Source organism: Pan troglodytes, chromosome 1 (genome assembly GCF_028858775.2).
Source record: "Pan troglodytes isolate AG18354 chromosome 1, NHGRI_mPanTro3-v2.0_pri, whole genome shotgun sequence".
In the NCBI taxonomy this organism is placed as follows: Eukaryota; Metazoa; Chordata; class Mammalia; order Primates; family Hominidae; genus Pan; species Pan troglodytes.
The window spans coordinates 52,153,311-52,165,849 of record NC_072398.2 but is presented as its reverse complement, the minus strand read 5'-3'; the positions used below and the strand labels follow the sequence as shown (position 1 = coordinate 52,165,849).

The window sequence follows — 12,539 nt, the reverse complement described above, 5'->3', positions numbered from 1 at the left end:
AACTGAACTGATACAGGTACATTTTTTTCAAATAAAGATTAAATAGATTAAAGTAGAATGAAAAGAAAAAAGTAGTACCATTTTGAAATGACTGGAATTAGAGAAGCATATGCACTATACTTTCTTACTTACTTTCTTAAAAGCACTATAAAAAATGAATGATGACAAATTCTTCCTTATCTGATATTCCAGTTGAAAACTTGTCTCCTCCAATGAACTTTTTGTAAGAGTAAACTTGAGCAAAATGTCTTGTAAATTTGGGTCGCACCTATATTTCTCAAAGGAGAAAGTAACTCATTGGGTTACTTTCAACGTCTTGGTTAGAGAGAAACATCTTTGTGTATTCAGTAGCATTGGCTCAACTGCATCCCACCAAAATTCATTTGTTAAAGTCCAAATTCCCAATACCTGAGAATGTGACTGCATTTGGAGAAGGAGTGCTTAAAAATGTAATTAAGTTAAAGGTCAATGATTCAGGTGGGTCCTACTCCAATATAACTGGTGTCTATATAAGAAGAGAAAATAAGAACACACCATATAGAGAAAGATCACGCAAGGCATAGAAAGAATACAACCATTTACAAGGCAAAGGAAGAGGTCTCAGAAGAATCCAATCCTGTTGAAAGCTCTATCTCAAACTATTAGCCTCCAGAACTGTGAGAAAATAAATTTCTATGAAATCAGTGGTACTTTGTTATGGTAGCTCTAGCAGATGAATACCATGATATTTACACAATTTATTAAAAGAACATTAATAACTAAAAATAATTTTTTACTTTTTACTCAAGAGTATATATATATGTAGCCACCACACAGATTTTAGAGGCTATTCATCAGAATTTGGTAATTATATCTTGGGTGTATTTTCCTGCTGATTTTTGTCTTCTTGAATACTTTATGTGTATATATATCTGTATTCATCTATATTCAGAATCTAGTAAATCAAATCTAAGAAATATTTTTCATATCATTAATGAAGGACATACTTTGTGAATTGCTTATGCTAATAAAATTTTTTTAATGGTAGTTGATATTTCAGTTCTGAACAATAAAATCGGCACACCAATTCTTTTGGAAACCACACTATTTGAAAGACAAACTCGACAGAAAATTTGTAATTGTAACCTATTATAATGTTCATTGAATTTGTATTGGCCATTATTTCTTCCATTAAGTCATAAGTTATTTATACTTATTTAAAGATAGGTTGTCAAGAACGTTATTTTTAATTATGAATATCCTTTCAGAATTGTATAAATTTTATATTCATCTACTAGAGTTGCCGTAACAAAGTGTCAAGGGTGACAATTAGTAATGTAGAGCAGGGTTGCTTCTAAATCCCTTTTAAACTGATCATTTTCAGTACCCAATGCATTACAATTAATTGCCATTGTACTTCTTTGGGATGCTCAAATGTGTTTCAAATCTCACTAAGAAGCTGGCTTTTGTGTATATTTCATGTGCCCCCATTAAGCTTTGGCATAACAAAAAGTCCCATGCTTTCCTTGACTTTTCCTACTACAGACTAACTTTCAATAATTTCTGTATGAAATTCCAGTGCCTTTTAGTGGGAAAAACGATTTTTAGAAACAAACCTAAACTATGAAAAACTCACTTCAGGTTTGAAATTATCGTTGACTAAGAAAAATAATTTTTGGCCGGGTGGGGTGGCTCACACCTTCATCCCAGCACTTTGGAGGGCCAAGGTGCGCAGATCACTTGAGACCAGGAGTTGGAGACCAACCTGGCCAACATGATGAAATGCTTTCTCTACTAAAAATTCAAAAAATTAGCCGGATGTAGTGGCACACACCTGTAATTCCAGCTTCTCAGGAGACTGAGGCAGGAGTATCACTTGAACCCGGGAAGCAGAGGTTGAAGTGAGCTGAGATCGCGCCACTGCACTCTAGCCTTGGCGACAGAGCAAGACTGTTAAAAATAAAAATAAAGAAAGATTTAAATGATTTCCTTTAATTAAGGCCACCATAGTCTCCAAGACTGACCTTATTAGTCTCAACTAAAGAAGACCATTGAGTTCTTGCTGGGTTCTCCCTCACAGCACAGAGTCTAGAAACAGCCTGTCAGCAAACAGATGGGGCTGTGTGCTATGGTAGTTTGGGGTTTCAAGTTTTTTTCATTTTCTTAGTCATCACGGTCATGTGCTGGGTGATTTCCAGTGTTCTTGAAATATATTTTGTACAGTTTTCTAATTTTTTTCCAGTGGGAGGTTATGTTGATACCAGCTATTCCATCCAATAGGAAATAGAATCCGTGGTATGCCTTTCAAAAGATGTTATGTTATCAAATATTATTCCACACCTTTAATTCTTAATTTTAAACCTCTAGAGCAGGGCACAGTGGTGTGTGCCTCTAGTCCCAGCCACTGGTAAGTCTGAAGTAGGAGGATCACTTGAGCCCAGGTGTTCAAGGCTGCAGTGAGCTATGACTGCACCAGTGCACTTCAACCTGGGCAACAGAGTGAGACCCTGTCTTCACTAAATTTACACTTCTAGAAAATTGAGTCTTCTTAAAACAGCTGAAACTGTGACAGTTTTTCAGTAAACAGTTAAGTCATAGCCTCTTTCTATTACTAGGGGATTAAACACTATTAACATTTGCAAAAAAAAAAAAAAAAAGAACAAATGTTATGAATACCAGAAAATTGCAGTGATTGAATAGGGTTTAGGATTTATAGCCTTCAGTGATGGCATAAATATTTCCATGCTCTCTCTATGTCATGAACAAGCTCTCTTCATTTCGTGGGATGATGGCTATTGTCAGCCCAACAATTATAATTTAGAAGCTTGACAAATTAAGTTTGACCAGCTGTATCCCATACAAGCTGGCTCTTGTGTACAGTCTGTAAGACTTTGTTAGGCTTTGATTAAGTCTGTTGCTTTGTGACACAAAAAATATCAGGGGTTTAATTCATGTTTTCCCCGTCTAAGAACTAGAATCAACCATACCTCCAATAAGTTCTGGTTCCATTCAGTGGGTAATGACATTTAGAAACTAAGTTGCCAAAATAAACTTGCTTCAAAACTTAGCACATTTTATTTAATCTGACAAAGAACACATCTTTTTGTTCAAGTTCTCAGAATATTGCTACCTTTCCCTCTCTGCCTGTCCCTTATTCCAAAAGCATAAGGCAACATATTGAGGTTATCAGAGTAGATGGAGGAAGTCAGAATCTCCAAAGTGGAAGAATTTAGCGGAACACTCTATGTCCAAGGTTGAATGGTAGCTCAAGAACGCTGTGGAGAGTTAATAAAGTTTCAGGGCAACTAGACTCCTAATGATAGCTGCACAGTCTGTTTTTTCATGTAAGGTAACATTTTGCAAGTTATGGTAATCTATGTTGCAGGGATTAGTGCAGTGCAATCTCTGGGGGCTGTTATTCCGTTTACAACACCATGCAATAACCTTATATGAATAAAGCAGCTGGGAAACCCTACATCAGCCAAGATTATTTATTTATTTATTTATTTACTTACTTACTTATTTACTTATTTATTTTTTGAGACAGAGTCTCACTGTGTTGCCCAGGCTGGAGTACAATGGTGGGATCTTGGCTCCCTGCAAATTCTACCTTCAAAGTTCAAGCAATTCTTGTGCCTCAGCCTCCTGAGTAGTTGGGATTACAGGCATGTGTCACCACACCCAGCTAATTTTTGTATTCTTAGTAGAGCCAGGGTTTCACCAAATTGGCCAGGCTGGTCTCCAACTCCCAACCTCAGGCGATCCACCAACCTTGGTATCCCAAAGTGCTGATGTAACAGTCATGAGCCACTGTACCCAGACAGATCAATTGTTTTCAATGGCATTTTGTTTTTACAATTAGATTTTTTAAAAGATGATAATCAATAAAGAATTGCCATCCAAATATTGGAATAAAATACAGAGATTTAGGGATACAAGTTTTATATAAGTGAAATGAGTCACATTCTAGTGGGATTTGCTTGAGTAAACTGCAATCAAACCATTAAAGTGCCTATAACAGTACATAAAACTAGTTACTTTAAATATTTATGAGATTATTAGAAAATATTTCAATTTTTTTGTGTATACTTGATTTATTTGGATTATTTACTTCGTCTTGAATGTCAATTATGTAGTTTACATAAGAATTAATATATACTTTTATGAACTAACCATTAATGAAAGATGATTAAATAAGAAAAATAAACACATATTCATATACATAACTATTTCTAATTGAATCAGAAGATATTCATAATGAGTTAGTTTTTATAAACATACTAGTGATGGAGTTGAGAATAATGGAAAGGTTCAAAAAACCTAGAAGATGGGTTTTTTAAAAAGTCTTTGATATTTAGTTACCCATTTGGTAAAATTGGGAATAATTTGCTTTATAATTTCCCTCCAACTTTCTGCCCATATGGGCGAAACTGGCCAAAAGAAAGGGGCTACAGTCCCCACACAAGTTCAAAACCCAGCAGGGCACTCCTTAAATCTTAAATCTCCAAAAAAGGTCTCATTTGACTCCTCATCTCACATCCAGGACACACTGGTGCAAGGGGTAGGCTTCCAAGGCCTTGGGTAGCTCCACTTCTGTGGCTTTGCAGGGTTCAGCCCCCAGGGCTACTCTCATGGGCTGGCATTGAGTGCCTGCAGCCTTTCCAGGTGCATAGTACAAGCTGTTGGTGTATCTACCATTCTGTGGTCTGGAGGAGAGTAGCCCCCTACTCATAGCTCCACTAGGCAGTGCCTCAGTGGTGACTCTGTGTGGGGGTTCCAACCCTACATTTCCCTTCCACTCTGCCCTAGCAGAGGTTCTCCATGAACCTGCAGACTCCACCCCTGCAGACTTCCGCCTAAACATGCAGAAGTTTCCACACAACCTCAGAAATCCAGGAAGAGGTTCCCACCTGGAACCAAAAAAAACCTCAAATCTTGTCTTCTGTGCACCCACAGGCACAACACCATGTGGAAGCTGCCAAAGTTCGAGGTTTGCACCTTCTGAAAAAATGACCTGAGCTATATGTTGGCCCCATTTAGCCACGGCGGGAGCTGGAGCAGCTAGGACTCAGCAGGGCACCAGGTCGTGAGGCTGCACACAGCAGCAGGGCCCAGGCCCATGAAAATATTTTTCCCTCCTAGGCCTTTGGGCCTGTGATGGGGAAAGCCTCAAAGATCTCTGACATGCCCTGGAGTCATTTTCCCCATTGTCTTAGGCTATTAACATTTGGCTTCTTGTAACTTATGCAAATTTCTGCAGCAGGATTGAATTACTCCCCAGAATATGAGTTTTCTCTTCTACCACATGGTCAGGCAGCAAATTTTGCAAACTTTTATACTCTGTCACTCTTGAACATTTTGCTGCTTAGAAATTTCCTACTCCAGTTACCCTAAATCATCGCTCTCAACTTCAAAGTTCCACACATCTCTAGGGCAGGGGCAAATTGACACTAGTCTCTTTGCTACAGCATAGCAAGAGTGACCTTTGCTCCAGTTCCTAATAAGTTTCTCATCTCCATCTAAGACCACTTCAGCCTGGACTTCATTGTCCATATCTCTATAAGCATTTTGGTCAAAACCATTGAACAAGTCTCAAGGGGGTTCCAAACTTTCCCTCATCTTCCTATCTTCTTCTGAGCCCCCTAAGCTGTTCCAACCTCTGCCTGTTACCCAGTTCCAAAGTCACTTCCACATTTTCAGGTATCTTTATAGCAGTGCCCACTGTACCAATCTACTGTATTAGTCCACTGTCACACTGCTATAAAGAACTTCTCCAACCTGGGTAATATATCAGTAAAATAGGTTTGGCCAGACATGGTGGCTCACACCTGTAATCCTAGCGCTTTGGGAGACAGGGGCAGGTGAATCACTTGAGGTCAGGAATTTGGGACTAGCCTGACCCACATGGTGAAACTCTGTCTTTGATAAAATATAAAAATTAGCTGGGCATGGTGGTGCACTCCTGTAATCTCGGCTATTTGGGAGGCTGAGGCATGAGAATCACTTGAGCTGGGGAGGCAGAGGCTGCAGTGAGCCGAGATAGTGCCACTGTACTGCAGTCTGGGTGACAGAGCGAGACTCTGTCTCAAAAAAATAATAATAATAAATAAATAAAATAGGTTTAATTGACTCACAGTTCCACATGGCTGTGGCTTCAGAAAACTTACAATCATGGCAGAAGCAGGGGCAGGCACTTCTTCACAAGGCAGCAGGAGAGAGACAAGTGGACGAAGGAGGAACTTCCAAACACTTATAAAACCATCAGATCTCATGAGAACTCACTCACTATCATGAGAACAGCATGGGGGAAGCCATCCCCATGATCCAACCACCCCCCACCAGGTCTCTGCCTCAATATCTGGGGATTACAATTCAAGATAAGATGTGAGTGGTGTGAGTGGAGACACAAAGCCTAACTATATCAGGTGACAAGTATGTGCAATAAATGATGTGAATGCAAAAGAGAGCAATCTCAAGTGCTCCAGCTACCAATATCTCCTCAGTCTTCTAATATCATTCCCTTCTTGTATTTTTGATAGATTTGGAATAGTTTAATGTAATTAAGTCAAAATAGATGTATATTTTTTCAAGTTATGAGAAAAATATTGTATAGTATTCGTTAGTTCTACATGTCACTATTAGTTTATGCCTTATGGTCAATCTGGGAAGTGTTCAGTCATTTTTTTGTTTTCAGCCCAATACTTTTTCTCTTCTCTTTCTGGATTGCCTCTCCTTATTTGTTGTTGTTTGTCTTATTCTAAAGTTCTCTAAGCTCAGTTCAGCTTTCTGTTTTCAGTCTATTTTCAGACTGGGTAATTAATATTGCTCTGTATTGAAGTTCATGAATTTATTCATCTGTCATCTCCCAATGTATTATTAAGCCTATCCAGAGGATTTTTTTTAATTATTGTTTTACTATTTGGGTTTATAATTCCTATTGGATTTTTTAAAGCATCATCAATTTCAACATCTGTGTCTTCTTAGTGTTGTCTTTTGTTATTAATAATTGTCTTTTCCCTTTTGAGAGTTTCCTGGTCCTTAATATGAAGAGTAATTTTTAAATTTATTCTAGATATTTTAGGTGTTATATTTTGAGTACTGGATTGCAAAAATCTTATTTGGCAGGTTCCATTGCTGCCATGGTGGGTATAAGCCCAGGTTTCCCATTTGGCTTCTGCTGACATCAGTCATGGGAAAAGGGAGCAGTGTCTTGTTACTTGACCATGTGGGTAGAAGTCTAGGTTCCTCAGTTGACCTCTGTTTATCTGGAAGTGTGGTGGGTGGTCACTGGCTTCTTAGGATCTTTCCTACAGTATGTAAGTTATTGTTAAAAATGATTTTTGTCTTGTAAGGCTGCTCTTTTCCTGGGCTTTTGGGTATAGAAAGTAGGCTCTTCTGGGGATTTTCTTTCTCTGTCTGAACCTCATATCAATACTGGGTTGCAGTCTTCTCCAGTGTCCTATCCAGGATACAAAGGAGTCCAAAAGAAAACCCACATGACACCCTGCTGTGTCATTCCTTGAGTCCTGAAGTCTCCAGCAACTTGAAATTCTCTACATCTTTCAGAGTTTTTTTATGTTCTTTTCCTTTTTTTTTTTTTTACTTTGTGTTCAAAATTTGAGTTGTACTTAGCATAAGGAAAAGGTAGAAAAGTTTGTTCCTCATTTTGCCAATACCAAGAATCCAGCAATTCCCTTTTAGTTTCTATTAATTTGTATTCTTTAAATTTTTCAAGGAGTTAATGTTTCTTTTGTAAGGCAAATGAAAATAAAGAATGAAATGACTACAGACCCAATAAACTCCAAAGAATGTTGAATTTAAAATAAGAAACTTTCTGTGTTTTGTCATAGATTTCTATCTGTTTAGCATGTATTCCTTTAGAAAAACATTTCTTAATCCTGGAATACTACAAAGTGTCATCTTTGTTAATGCTGTATGTGTTCATTCAGGGAGGAGAAAAGAACTGAAAATTTAACTTTCAGTTTGTAGGATAAATTTTACTCCGGGAATCATTTCATTCAGCACAAATCACAAAAGCCCTGATAGAATATAAAGTGCCTTGTTTGTATTTGCCTTATTTGAACTTGTATTTTTATTTACTCTCCCAGTAAATCAAATGATGTTTTTTTAGTTTCTGCAGAAAAATGTGGGCCCCCTCCACCTATTGACAATGGAGACATTACTTCATTCCAATTGTCAGTATATGCTCCAGGTTCATCAGTTGAGTACCAATGCCAGAACTTGTATCAACTTGAGGGTAACAATCAAATAACATGTAGAAACGGACAATGGTCAGAACCACCAAAATGCTTAGGTAAGTACTTTAATATTCTCATGGATTCTGGAAAAAATCAGTGATATTTCACTGTTTGTAATAGAATTTTCACAGATTAACAAACAAGCATTCTGCTGAATGCTTGCCTACCAAATGTCTATATGATACAAACTGATATTTCACTGTTTGTAATAGAATTTTCACAGATTAACAAACAAGCATTCTGCTGAATGCTTGCCTACCAAATGTCTATATGATACAAACTGATATTTCACTGTTTGTAATAGAATTTTCACAGATTAACAAACAAGCATTCTGCTGAATGCTTGCCTACCAAATGTCTGTATGATAGAATGTAAAGTTTAGAAATTTTTCTCTTTATATTTATATTTTATTTAAAAACATTTAGTTGATAAAAAGAATACATATTTATGTTCTACAACATGTTGATTTGATATATTCATAAAGCAATGATTACTATAAATTAATTAACACATTCATCACCACCTATGGTTACCATTGTGTGTAAGTGTGTGTGTGTGTGTGTGTGTGTGAGAGAGAGAGAGAGAGATGAGGACTCTTAAAATCTGCTCTCTTTTCAAATTTCAAGTAAATAATACCATATTATTAGCTATTAATGTCATTACATTTCTCTATTTGATTCCCAGTTCTTGTTCATCTTATTACTGAAAGTTTGGATTCTTTCACCAATATCATAATCAAACAAAAACAGCAATGATAGGTTCTAAAATGCAACTATCTTAATATGACAATTGATGTTATGAATCTTCAGTAATAACATCTAATTATCATCCATTAAACATAGTACCTCATTTTTACATCATTTACCATTTTAAATTTACTTAAATCTATATTTTGTTTTTACAGCATTGGTTTGAAAAGGATTTTGAGAAGTAATTCCTCAACCATCATATAACATTCTACTTGAAAACCTGAGAGTCTATGAAGATTTGCATACTACTTAATGTTTTATGTTCATTTTTTTCTACTTTCAGATCCATGTGTAATATCACAAGAAATTATGGAAAAATATAACATAAAATTAAAGTGGACAAACCAACAAAAGCTTTATTCAAGAACAGGTGACATAGTTGAATTTGTTTGTAAATCTGGATATCATCCAACAAAATCTCATTCATTTCAAGCAATGTGTCAGAATGGGAAACTGGTATATCCCAGTTGTGAAGAAAAATAGAATCAATGGCATTACTATTAGTAAAATGCACACCTTTTTCTGAATTTACTATTAAATTTGTTTTCAATTTCATTTTTCAAGTACTGTTTTACTCATTTTTATTCATAAATAAAGTTTTGTGTTGATTTGTGAAAATGCAATTACAATCTGAGATGTGTCACAATGGTGAGGACTATCTTCACCAAATCTAAGTAACAACCTAGGAATTGTCTTTTTTTTCTTTTTTAAAAAATTGACAATAACTGTATATATTCATGGAGTACATAGTAATGTTTCCATATATATAATGTATAATGGTCAGTTAGGGTAATTAGTATATCCATTATCTCAAACATTTTTCATTTCTTTGGGTAGGAGCATTAAATATTCTCCTTCCAGCTATTTGGTACTTCATAGTATATTACTGGTAACTGAAGGAATTATATCTAGACGTTACCCCAGGTATCTTGAAATGTCAATTCCTAACAGTCACAGCCTGGGAGCTCATGTCTGCCTTCTTTCAGAGCTTGTAACTATGTATATCCACATAGATAATCAAAATAATTTGTGTTTTGGTGAGAATTAGCAGCTGCAATGGCTAGTTTTATGTGTCAACTTGCCTAGGCTATCAAGCCTAGTTATTTAATCAAATGTTAATCTAAGTGTTGCTGTGAAGAAGGTATTTTATAGATGGAGTTAATAACATCTACAATAAGTTGACTTTAAGTAAAGTTTACCCTTGATAATGTGGGTGGGTCACATTCAGTCAATTGAAGCAATAAGAGTCAAAACTTAGGCTTCCCAGAGAAGAAGTTCTACCTCAAGACTGTAACATCAACCCTTGTCTGAGCTTCTACTCCATTAGCCTATGAATTTTGGACTTGCATATACCCACAAATTAAGTAAACCAATAGCATAAAAATATCTCTCTCTATCTCATCTATCTACATACATCTCACACTGTACATTCTGTTTCTCTGGGAAACACTAATACATCATCTTACCACTTAATTTTTTTTAACCAATTAAAATCTGTCACTATCTTCCTAGGATTTGTATCACTTAATATTCACTAGAGAGGTTAGTTTGATCAATTATAAAATTCTCATTTAACAAGAACAACTAAGACCTGGTGAAGAGAGAACTTTTCCAAAGTCTGACTATAAGCTGGTAATTGAATTCACCATCAAATTACAAACCATTTATTTTAAAGAATCTGGGGTTAAAATTAACCTGGCAGGCACCAATATTTTTCTGTTTTGCAAAACAGACCACATATTTAATGTTATTTCTCTAGTATTTATGGTCATCTGATCTCTAAAACCTGGCGCTTGGAAGGTAGGATCTGTTGATGAAGGGTCAGAGCAAAGGAGTGCCATGATTTAAACTGTATCTTCCCAAATCTCCATCAGAACCTTTTTTTTTTTATTTTTATTTTGGGGTATGAATTTATTTATTTATTTATTTATTTTTATTATACTTTAAGTTTTAGGGTACATGTGCACATTGTGCAGGTTAGTTACATATGTATACATGTGCCATGCTGGTGCGCTGCACCCACCAACTCGTCATCCAGCATTAGGTACATCTCCCAATGCTATCCCTCCCCCCTCCCCCCTCCCCACCACAGTCCCCAGAGTATGATATTCCCCTTCCTGTGTCCATGTGATCTCATTGTTCAATTCCCACCTATGAGTGAGAATATGCGGTGTTTGGTTTTTTGTTCTTGCGATAGTTTACTGAGAATGATGGTTTCCAATTTCATCCATGTCCCTACAAAGGATATGAACTCATCATTTTTTATGGCTGCATAGTATTCCATGGTGTATATGTGCCACATTTTCTTAATCCAGTCTATCATTGTTGGACATTTGGGTTGGTTCCAAGTCTTTGCTATTGTGAATAATGCCGCAATAAACATACGTGTGCATGTGTCTTTATAGCAGCATGATTTATAGTCATTTGGGTATATACCCAGTAATGGGATGGCTGGGTCAAATGGTATTTCTAGTTCTAGATCCCTGAGGAATCGCCACACTGACTACAACCATCTGATCTTTGACAAACCTGAGAAAAACAAGCAATGGGGAAAGGATTCCCTATTTAATAAATGGTGCTGGGAAAACTGGCTAGCCATATGTAGAAAGCTGAAACTGGATCCCTTCCTTACACCTTATACAAAAATCAATTCAAGATGGATTAAAGATTTAAACGTTAGACCTAAAACCATAAAAACCCTAGAAGAAAACCTAGGCATTACCATTCAGGACATAGGCGTGGGCAAGGACTTCATGTCCAAAACACCAAAAGCAATGGCAACAAAAGCCAAAATTGACAAATGGGATCTAATTAAACTAAAGAGCTTCTGCACAGCAAAAGAAACTACCATCAGAGTGAATAGGCAACCTACAACATGGGAGAAAATTTTCGCAACCTACTCATCTGACAAAGGGCTAATATCCAGAATCTACAGTGAACTCAAACAAATTTACAAGAAAAAAACAAACAACCCCATCAAAAAGTGGGCGAAGGACATGAACAGGCACTTCTCAAAAGAAGACATTTATGCAGCCAAAAAACACATGAAAAAATGCTCATCATCACTGGCCATCAGAGAAATGCAAATCAAAACCACTATGAGATATCATCTCACACCAGTTAGAATGGCAATCATTCAAAAGTCAGGAAACAACAGGTGCTGGAGAGGATGCGGAGAAATAGGAACACTTTTACACTGTTGGTGGGACTGTAAACTAGTTCATCAGAACCTTTGACACACATTTTTCGTTCAAATATTTCTCTCAATATTGCTGGGTTAAATTGTTCATTTTCTTTACTTTCCACCATGAGATGTTTTAATTTCACCAAACTTGTTAGCAGCAACCAAGAAATTGTATTTCTACTAATTTCTCCATCATATTGTATCTTATTCTAAATACATTTTTTCACAAATTCTGGAGTCAAAGTCATATAATCCAAACTCCACTCCTACTATTCATCCCAGATAATCTTCCTCAGAGGATTTTCCCTTCAAAGAAAAAGTGGATTGGTAACACCCTGGCAATAGAAGTTTGTCAGACCCTCCATCCT

The 12,539-nt window shown here is 36.4% G+C and overlaps 1 protein-coding gene across 3 annotated transcripts in view; it reads left to right on the top strand.

The window, feature by feature from the left end:
* Window positions 1-10,010, top strand: part of CFHR4 (complement factor H related 4) — a 41,738-nt gene extending 31,728 nt beyond the window's left edge. The window contains exons 4-5 of one of the 3 annotated variants that reach the window (XM_024350745.2): window positions 8,111-8,293; window positions 9,271-10,010. In XM_024350745.2, coding sequence (XP_024206513.2) covers window positions 8,111-8,293; window positions 9,271-9,470 — 383 coding nt within the window. In that variant the 3' untranslated portion in view covers window positions 9,471-10,010. The remainder of the gene's footprint in view (window positions 1-8,110; window positions 8,294-9,270) is intronic. The other 2 variants (XM_054657002.2, XM_054657000.1) reach the window with 2 other exon arrangements.
* Window positions 10,011-12,539: the final 2,529 nt, after the last annotated feature.